The sequence below is a fragment of the Trichosurus vulpecula genome, chromosome 4 (assembly GCF_011100635.1).
Source record: "Trichosurus vulpecula isolate mTriVul1 chromosome 4, mTriVul1.pri, whole genome shotgun sequence".
Classification (NCBI taxonomy): Eukaryota; Metazoa; Chordata; class Mammalia; order Diprotodontia; family Phalangeridae; genus Trichosurus; species Trichosurus vulpecula.
Window position 1 is genome coordinate 208,925,904 of NC_050576.1, and position 9,666 is coordinate 208,935,569.

Sequence of the window (9,666 nt, forward strand, 5' to 3'; positions counted from 1 at the left end):
AGGAGGGAGGAAGGGGACAACAGGCCTGTGGAATCAGTCAGCTGGTAATGTAGTTCGAGGACACATGGGGGCCAGGGACAGAGAAACAAGAGCAGGAGGGAGAACACGGGGAAGAATGGATGGGGGAACTGGCCATAACTGAGAGGAAGAACACACAGTGCCAGGGGAGGGATACATATGTGGGGACCAGACATGTGGGTAGATGGGCAGAGTGGGGAAAAAGTCACTTCTCCCAGTGCTGAAGGTCTCAAACCAAACCCCCATCCAGCATTCTGCTTTCACTCACAGTTTTTTTTTTAGTTTTGGGGTTTCTTAAGGGTTTTTGGGGGGGGCATGGAACACAGAGCAAAGGGGCAGGAGTGGAGAGAGAGAAAGCACAGTACTGTACAGTAAAGTTAACAGAGGTAGTTTTTTGGAATGTGGATTTCTTTCAGAATCCTTTACATAAAGTACATAATGCTCATTTATATAAAGCAAGAACTGTCTGTATATGTAACTCTACTGAATTTACAATTTTCTGCAGCTACAAAGACAGTGTCCTACTAAACCCATCCTTGTGTTCCTGCTTTCTCTCCTCCCCCATCATCTAGCCAGCAATGTGTGCTTCTTTGCTAAGTGTCCTTATATGTGCAAGACTGAATATGCTGTCTGTGGCAACCCTCACTTGTTGGAGGGCTCCCTCTCAGCGTTCCTGCCATCTCTCAACCTGGCCCCAAGACTGTCTGTGCCCAGCCCATGGATCCGATCTTACTCGCTGGCAGGAAAAGAGGAGTAAGTCCCTACAGGAGCTGAAAATTTGGAGCAGATGGATGGAGTTAGCCTATTGGTCCTAATTACAATACTTGTCATATACTCTTGTAGTCCAGGTCCTGGTTAGCAAAATGTAGCCACCAAATGTAGGACCCATGGCTAGAATTGTCTCTTACTTTCAAAAGCTGCCCCTAAGAGCCATCCCTTTCTCCTTAATAAATGAATCAATAAACATTTATTAAGCATCTACTATGTCCCAGTCACTGTGACACTGCTTCAGGACCAGACTGGCTTATCACCTGCCTTGGTTCAGCGTCTATCCCTGCTGCCAAACTGCCTTAGTGGACCTATGGGGTCTTTCTTCTCTCTGCCCAATTTCCAACTATCCCACATCAGTTATCTTCCAAGGTTGCCACTAATCTGTGCATCTCCCCCACATCTACTCTATCCATGCATTGACAGGCTGAAAGAGATTTGTAACAGCCTCTCTGATGTGGTCTCTATTCTATGCTCCAGACCAGGGTCTATTCTCAGCAAATAGATCCATAACCTCCTAAGTAATCATCCTAGGTCTTTAGCAATTGGCTCTTTGGCTATGCCTGAATAGCCCATATTTCACTGAAAAAATGCCATACGCCCAAAGGGAGATTAATGGATCTAATGGGGAAACGAGGGAAATAGAAGGGGCTCTGGGACCATCTCTGGACCTTTTTCTTTTCCTTAGGTGGGAAGTGAATCCACTGTATTGTGACTCAGTGAAGCAAACTTATCCTTATAATAGCAGCAATCGACTCCTCAACATCATCGACATGGCCATCTTTGACTTCTTAATAGGTAACACAACATAATCACAATTAAATAGCACCTGAAGAAGCAGCGTGGAATGGCGGAGAGGGGAATAGCATCGGAGTCAGAATGATTCGGGTTCAAGTGATGCCCCTGACACATACTTAATTACATAAGCATGGGCAAAGCATTTAACCTCTCAGTCACAGGGCACCGCTTTCAAATTAGAAGTTATCTAAGACTTGCTGACATTGAGTTTCTAGACTAGGAATTACCTAAACCAATGAAACCACAGGTCTGAGGCAAATAGGTGTGTACATGTATAAAATAGGCATGCATATATATGTGTATGTGTGTACTGCAAATGTGTGTACCCACATAAGTGTGTGTGTGTAGATATGTGTGTATACGTGTCTATGTAAACTGAGGATGACAATACCGGCCCTGTATACCTTCCAGTGTTGCCAGGATCACACGGGGGCAAAGTTTATAATGTACCTTTTAACCGTAAGCATTCAAACTCTACTGCAGAGAGCACAACTCCAATGGGCTGGCCACGCTGTTCGAATGCCAAATGTATGCTTGCCAAATAGCCTATTTTATGGAGAACTCACACAAGGCAAGTTCTCACATGGTGGTCAGAAAAAGCAATGTAAGGACACTTTCAAAGTTGCTCTTAAGAACTTTGGAATTAACTGCATGACATAGGAGACACTGGTACAGGACCGCCCACTATGGCATGCTCTCATCAGAGAATGTGCTGCCCTCTATGAGCACAGCAGAATTGAAGTAGTTCAAAGGAAACGTGAAATAAGAAAATTCAGAGAATCCACCCCAAATGTTCACATGGACTCTTTGTGCCCAACCTGGGCTAGAGCATTCCAAGCTCATATTGGTCTGGTCAGCTGCAGTCAGACACACTATAACTTGACTCTAACATAAGCTTTCATTTTGGTCTTTTTTGAGAATGAAGGACAACCACCAACCAACCAACCTTTTAACTGTATTTATGTGTATGTGTACTTGCACACATACACAGCTTTATGTTATATAAACATAAGTTTTACATGTAGAAATACTTCGTATGTATGTATGCATATACATGTGTGCATATAAAGTGTTTTATGTAGATAATACTATATAGCTTAAAAGGACATTACAAACATTGCCCCTTCTGATCCCAATAATCCTATGAGGTAGACAGGGCAGGTGTTGTCATCTCCATTTTACAAATAAAGAAACTGAGGCTAAGAGGGACTAAATGATTTGTCCAAGGACATATAGGTAGTACAGGAGCCAGGCACCAAACCCAGGTTTTCTGGCTCCAAGTCCGGTGTCTTTCGTGCTGCCTCTCAAGTAGGTAACTCTTGGGCCTAGGGCCTAAACCTGCTATGCTGCTGGCTTGCAGCGTGACATTGGGTAAGTTACTGAGCATATCTAAGCCTCTTCACATAACCCTATCCCTGCATGCAACATGTAGATCATAACCTCAGTCCCTACTTTCTAATTCAATAGTAGGTTATAAAGCCACTAGAAAATAGAATTCAGTGTACTCTGTGATCTTCGGGGCAACTTTTTTTTTTAATTTAAAAGGCATGGAGGAAATCCAAAAAGTTATTAACATATGCCCACAATAATAGGGATCAACTCCTTCCTGCCCATGTGTCACCAAATTCAGGGTCTTTGAGCCTCCCAGGTGTGAATTTAAAAAAAAAGAAAAGGATGATGATGCTTAGCCCACCTCCCTCAAAGAGTAAAATGAAATCCTGAACGTGACAGTACTTTGAAAAGCAGAAAGGGCAACATCCATAGGAGGTGTTAAAAACTGCAGAGTAAGAGGCAAGGCCAAGTTCACAAGCAAAAGAAACTAAGCCTCAGTCCTACTGTTGTTGCATCTCCATTTTCTCACCATGCTCTGCATTAGTTCCCAAAGTGGGCAATAACGCCCCCTGGGGGGCACTGGAACGATGGATGGGCTGGTAGTAGCCTTGGGTGTATTTGGAGGCCATTGGATAAAAATGGGGGAGCAGTGGAAGCATAAGGAAAGAAGAGAAGAAAATTTTGGAAACTGTTCCATTTCATTTGTTGTGTAACAGTTAAAGTTATAGTGATTACATTATTTTCCAAATAAGCACACAAAACACAAGTTATAACCCATCAGTGGTCAAGTCCACAGACAGGTCTTAACAAGCAAGTGTTGGCAGGCAAATGTGGTGTCATGCACTGTCAGGAAGTCCAGCATGCATCAGCAGGAATATGTGCATGTAATGACTTGTTTATGATACAATACTATATGTTACATGATGCTATATTGTGTCATCAAAATTTCAATGCAGGAAAAATTCCCACAAATTTACAATAAATTATTAAATTTAAGATGCATCATTTAAAAATAAATTTTTTTGAAATGACACAATTTTTTTAAACTATTAAAGGGTTAAAGAAAGATTTCTAGGGGGGCACTGAGTAATTTTTTAAAAGAGTTTGGTAAACCAAATAAGTTTGAAAACCTCTGCTCTGGAGTCATAGGAGGAAATAGGAGATATAAGTGAAGTAGGATTATTAATTTGGAGCTGAGACAATAAATGTCATCTAGCCTGACTCCTTTCCAGAGGAAAAAACTGAGGCCCAAAGAGGAAACTGATTTGCCCAAGGTCAAGAGGTAGACATGAGGGTGAAGATAAACACACTATTAACCTTCATGGGACCAAGTACCAAGCAATCAGGCAGTCAGCCAAAAAAAATAAGCCGCAAACCTGTATCTCATTTTTATCCCACACCATAAATTGACTTTCCAAGGACTTTTGTATCTGCTGAAGGCAGACCCTGGTGTTCTTTTAGCTGAAGAAACCAGGGAAGGTAGAAAGAAATGACTCAGTATGGTGGAGGGATATTTTTTGTTGACTGGTAAAAACCTAGATGGTTATATGGCACCTGAAGGCTTCTTTCATAAAACAGCCCACATTCTGAATCACCTCTAGCTAGGCTGCCCTTGTGAACAGCCTCAGGATCTCTTGTCTCATTGCCCTGGATTCAGTTCTATATCCATGGGTTGGGTCAAACTGCAGTTTTTGGAGCTGCTATTTGCCCCTCTTCATCGAGAGAAATGAGTGGTCAGGAGATCGACCTGATGTCTTTCTTCCCTTTCCATATAGGAAACATGGACCGTCACCATTATGAAATGTTCACTAAGTTTGGGGATGATGGGTTCCTCATTCACCTGGATAATGCCAGAGGGTAAGAGACATCCCTTGTGTCCGTTTCCTTCCCCTCCCCACCACCCAAAAAAGAATCCTCTTCTCTGCTCCACACCAAAATATACCCTCAAGCAATTCTGAGAATTCCCTAAGTCTCACCAGAGAAAGGACAAGGCATTTGTGTGCTCTTCCCTAATCTGCACTCTGTGGGTTACCATTCACTAGAGGTTTTGTAGCTTCCAATAACTCCACACTCTAGTAAAGATTTTTCTAGTATTAAAAATATTCCATTTAAAAGAATATTGAGTCCAATTTTGTTTCCTATATGGCAGCATACCTTAACTATCCCCTAGGCTCAGAGGTCCTCGCTCCTCCCATTCTCCTTTTCTTCACTCCCTTTTTTTCATTCCCTTCTTTCTTTCCAAGTTCTTTGGAGAAAGGACCAAGTATTGTCCCTCCAACCTGTGAAGTCTAATTTCCCCAAGAGGTGGGAGGTGGGTATGGATTTCTAATTACTATTTTCATTGTAAAATTCTATAGGGTAGTTTAACTCTCATAGATTTCTGTATTTCTCACTCCCTTAGGTTTTGTTTTGTTTTGTTTTTTTAATGACAAGCTGGGAATTGCCTTTTAATTTCAGTGAGTACAGTTTCTGTTCAAGATTAGTCTCCACATCAGCTTGGCCATCTGGATATCCTGACTCATGTTTCAATCTTTCCTTAGTAGAAAAAAGCAAGGACCAAAAGCCACATAACTTGGTTACTGACTTTTCCCCCTGGTGTGTCGACTTAGTAAGGCTCGGCCCAAGAGTTGAAAGAACCTGAGTTCAAATCTAGCCCCACACACTTACTAGCTGTGTGACCCTGGGCAAGTCAGTTAACCTGGATTGTCTCCAAAAAAAAAAAAAAAGCTGAGGGAAGAAAGGGTGAGGAGGGGAAAAATACTTCTATCATGATGTCACATCCCCAGGGAATCCTAATTCACCCACAATTATCTTCTCTTAGGTTTGGACGACATTCTCATGACGAGCTCTCCATCCTCTCACCCCTTTCCCAGTGCTGCATGTAAGTTTTCTCTCATCTTCTAAGCAGTTAAGCGCCAGGACAGGTAACCAGGAGGCCTCTGAAACCCAGAATTAATTCCTATAGATTTGGGGAAGCTCAATAAGCTTTCCTGCCTTTCCCTTCGGTGATTGAGCAGAAACACTTTACATCACCAGCCGTCATTTTTTGTAAAGCGCTGAGCCCAGTGCCAGACACAATAGCAGGCACTTGTCAGTTCTTTAGAACACTCGATCACCTACTTTAAGGACACCAAGAAAATGTTTAATGTTATCAACAAGCCCACTGCTTTTCCCAGCATTAAAGGTCAGGTCATAAGCTTTGTTCTTTCCATCCTAAACAACTGCCCTAAATTAAATTCTTCTAAAAGGTGACTGGAGTCAAATTAAAGGGCAGTTTTGACAGGTTTTGCCTGGCCACTGTCTCTCTCTGGATAATAACTACTTCGAATCCATGACACTTTCTGTGTTTGAGCTACACACATAAAACTGTCCTCCCTTCAGCTAAAAAGATTTCATATACCTAGCAAAACTGCCCCATTTCCAGCTGACTTTTCAAATAAGTAATCGAAGTCCTTGATCAAGTATTGCTAAGTTAAATCTTCATCTTCATACCACTACCTCGACCCTCACTTTACCCTTCATCTTATCAGGACAGGCAATTTCTGTTTGTGGATCACAGGTAACAAATTTCAGCAAGCCCAGGAACCAAGGAATATAGTCCAGATCCCTCCCTGCACAGTACCTTGTGAAAAGGAATAATGTAGGAGAAAATGTGTTGCTCTCCGTGCCTGTAATCCCAGCTACTGGGAATAATGAGGCTCATGGATCTCAAGCTTGGAAGTTCTAAGCTACAGTGGGTTATGTTGATTTGGTGTCGTGTCCACTGTTTGGTTTTAATATTATGAAGCGCCAGAAATGGGTGGGGGGGCGGCCACCAGGTTACCTAAGGAAAAAGAAAGAAGTCCTTAATGGAAATGGAGGTCAGAGCTCCTGTGCCTATTAGTGGTGGGACTGAGTCTGTGAATACCTCCTGCATTTCCAGCCTTGGTGAAATGGGGAGAGTCTTTAAAAAACAAACCAAAAAAATGCCCTAAGATGCAAAAGCTGGAGTCACCATTTTACCTATTCTACATCTCTTCCCAAGTCAGTACTAAGCCATCTTGGAATGCTCCTGGGTACCAAAGCCCATGTTGAATTTGGTTTGAGTTTAGTAGTTGCTGACATTATAGCAACGGGTAGCATATACACACATTGTCTGGTACAGAGGTTCTTAACCTGGGGATCCATGAACTTTTAAAAAATGTTTTGATCGTTGGTTTTTGATATAATTGGTTTCCTTTTAAATTTTGTCCATTTAAGCACCTTATTCTGAGAAAAGGTAACAAGCTTCACCAGACAACCAGAGGTCCATGACATAAAAAAGGTTAAGAACTTCTGGTGCAATATTTTTATCTGCAATATTCAAAAGACCAGAAAGTTCTTTTAGGGAAAGGACAAAAAAGTGGGCAAAAGTCCTGAAAATTTGAGTAAGCTTTACATTTGTCCTATCTTCTCCTTTTGCGTAGTTTTCACCAGAATGTGTCTTGGGAGAGGGGAGTCTCTTAAAACATTTGTCAGGCAGATGAGCTAGTGTGGATACTAAAAAAAATTATAATTTTGCTTGTTCCCCCCCCCCCCATAATTCCTTGTCATTTCAGGATAAAAAAGAAAACACTATTGCACCTGCAGCTGCTGGCCCATCCAGACTACAGGCTGAGTGACGTGATGAGGGAGTCACTTCAAGAAGACCAACTCTCTCCAGTCCTCACAGAGCCCCACCTTCTTGCCCTGGACAGGAGACTACAAATCATCCTAAAGACAGTGGAAGGGTGCATAGGGCTTCATGGAGAGCAGAATGTTATAGCCACTGAACCATCAGAACTTTTGGCCCCAAACTCTGACCAAATACATTTGGCAAGCTAGGGGCTGGAGGTAAAAGTGGTAACATCGGATTTAAGAAAAGGTCCCAGGAGACAGGCAGTGGACTAATTATCAGTTTCACCTGTTGCCTCTATTGCTAGTCCATGCTGAGACATCACAGTCTCAAAAAAAGAGTCACGAGCTCAGTTGATTCCAATGCAGCAACAAAAGTCTCCTGATTTTGAACTTCACTCTGAGGCAATACTTCTATGGCAAGCTGCTGCCTTATTTTCCCTAGACAGCAGGAACTCCACAGAGCTCACAATATTGCCCCTTGGGCTAACATACGGCATGAACCCCGGGGGAGAAATGGGTCTAAATCAGTTATCCTCATATGGAGGTTTTGAGAGTTTTGACACTTGACTCCTGGTTAAGGGAATTAACACAAACAAGAGGCTTTGAATAAAAAGACAACAAATTAAGTGTACACTTACTCCCTCAGATTCTAGTTTTGATTCTGGGAATGATAAAAAAAAATAATGCATTGTCCAGCTTTAATAAAAATTCACAGGATACCCAAGGTAGGTTAAAATAAAAAGTTGGCAACGTGGAGCCATCCAACTAGAGTAAGACTTCAGGTTCTTTACCCTCCTTCCCACCTTTAGAGCTCAATTAAAAAAGTGATAACCTCTCAATGCATTCCAAAGACACACTTTATCAGAAGCTTTGTTAGCAGAGGCAGAGATAACAACAGTTATAGAGAGCTTTAAAGTTTGCAAATAGCATTACATACATTTAACCTCACAACAACCCTGTGAGGTAGGTTTAAAATACAGTAAGAATCTTTCTGGACATCAGAAAAGGGAAAAGTACATTATTTTAGACAGTATTTAACGCTGAATATTCCGCAAGACAAAATATGTACGAGAGCCTTGGGATACAGAAAAGAAAGGGAACTAACCCAGGCACAAACAGGGAAAGCCTGAGTCTGCTAGACGACGATCGTGGATTGTGTGTTCCTATACTCCTAGCAGCTCCCAAAAGACTTTCATTAACCACAGCTGGGTTAGTCCCTAAACTCCTCCTCAGAGAGACTAACTGATCATGTCCCCCCAACCACCCTAATGGTCTAAATTGGGTTATCTTCAGGACGGGCCTGCCACACAAGTAGGCATACTGTGATTTCCTAATACCTCTCTACCCTCTTTCTAAAGTCTGAAATTCTTTAACTGGGGTTAGTCTCATTCCAGAATAAAGACTTAAAATGCAATTGCTTAACGTACCACACCGAAATCTATCCTAAAGTGTCATCACTTGACAAATGAGACTAACAAATTCTTTTCCTGTTCCGACAGGCTATTAAGAATGTATGGTAGGATGATTTCAGATGCTTAAACGGTTTTCCCATCTGGGCCCTGAAAGGCAGAACTGAGGGAAGACTCAAAAGACAAACTTTTTTTGAGGAATGTCACAATCTTCCTAGTGTGAGCCATTACCTTCAACTATCAAAACAAGGTGTGTGAGGGGGTACTTTTTTCCCTGCACACACAACTTAGGAGTCTGTCACAAGTCAATACTGCTTCATGCTATTCATCAAGGTTTCTTTTATTTTTACTCTAGCCACATTAATTATAAAATAGCTTCATTCTGAGCATCTGAGACATTAGTATTCTACAACGCTTCCTAGTTCATTAGTCATCATTCCTATTTATCTCATCTGTATGCTTTAGGAAACAGGTCAATCAGAAGAAATACTAAACAGTAGGTACAGGAAAGGTCCAGGTTCAAGGGATGGAAGCTATTCTTCAGCTAAGGGGTCACAGTGGTAGAACCTCAGACTAGCACAGCCCTATTACAGTCTTAAAATGAGTCACTTAACTGCTACAAATACACAAATATTCACAAGTTTGGCTAGTTTTGAAGCACCAAAAGGCAGTTTGTTGCCTCTACAAGGAGAGAAATGGGGCAGAA

At 41.9% G+C, this 9,666-nt stretch overlaps 1 protein-coding gene across 1 annotated transcript in view; it reads left to right on the top strand.

The window, feature by feature from the left end:
- The window catches only part of FAM20A (FAM20A golgi associated secretory pathway pseudokinase), a 64,201-nt gene extending 56,019 nt beyond the window's left edge, over window positions 1-8,182 (top strand). The window contains exons 7-11 of the mRNA XM_036754423.1: window positions 591-771; window positions 1,475-1,584; window positions 4,692-4,773; window positions 5,738-5,797; window positions 7,494-8,182. Of these exons, the coding sequence (XP_036610318.1) occupies window positions 591-771; window positions 1,475-1,584; window positions 4,692-4,773; window positions 5,738-5,797; window positions 7,494-7,758 (698 nt within the window). The 3' untranslated portion in view covers window positions 7,759-8,182. The remainder of the gene's footprint in view (window positions 1-590; window positions 772-1,474; window positions 1,585-4,691; window positions 4,774-5,737; window positions 5,798-7,493) is intronic.
- The last annotated feature ends 1,484 nt before the right edge of the window (window positions 8,183-9,666 follow it).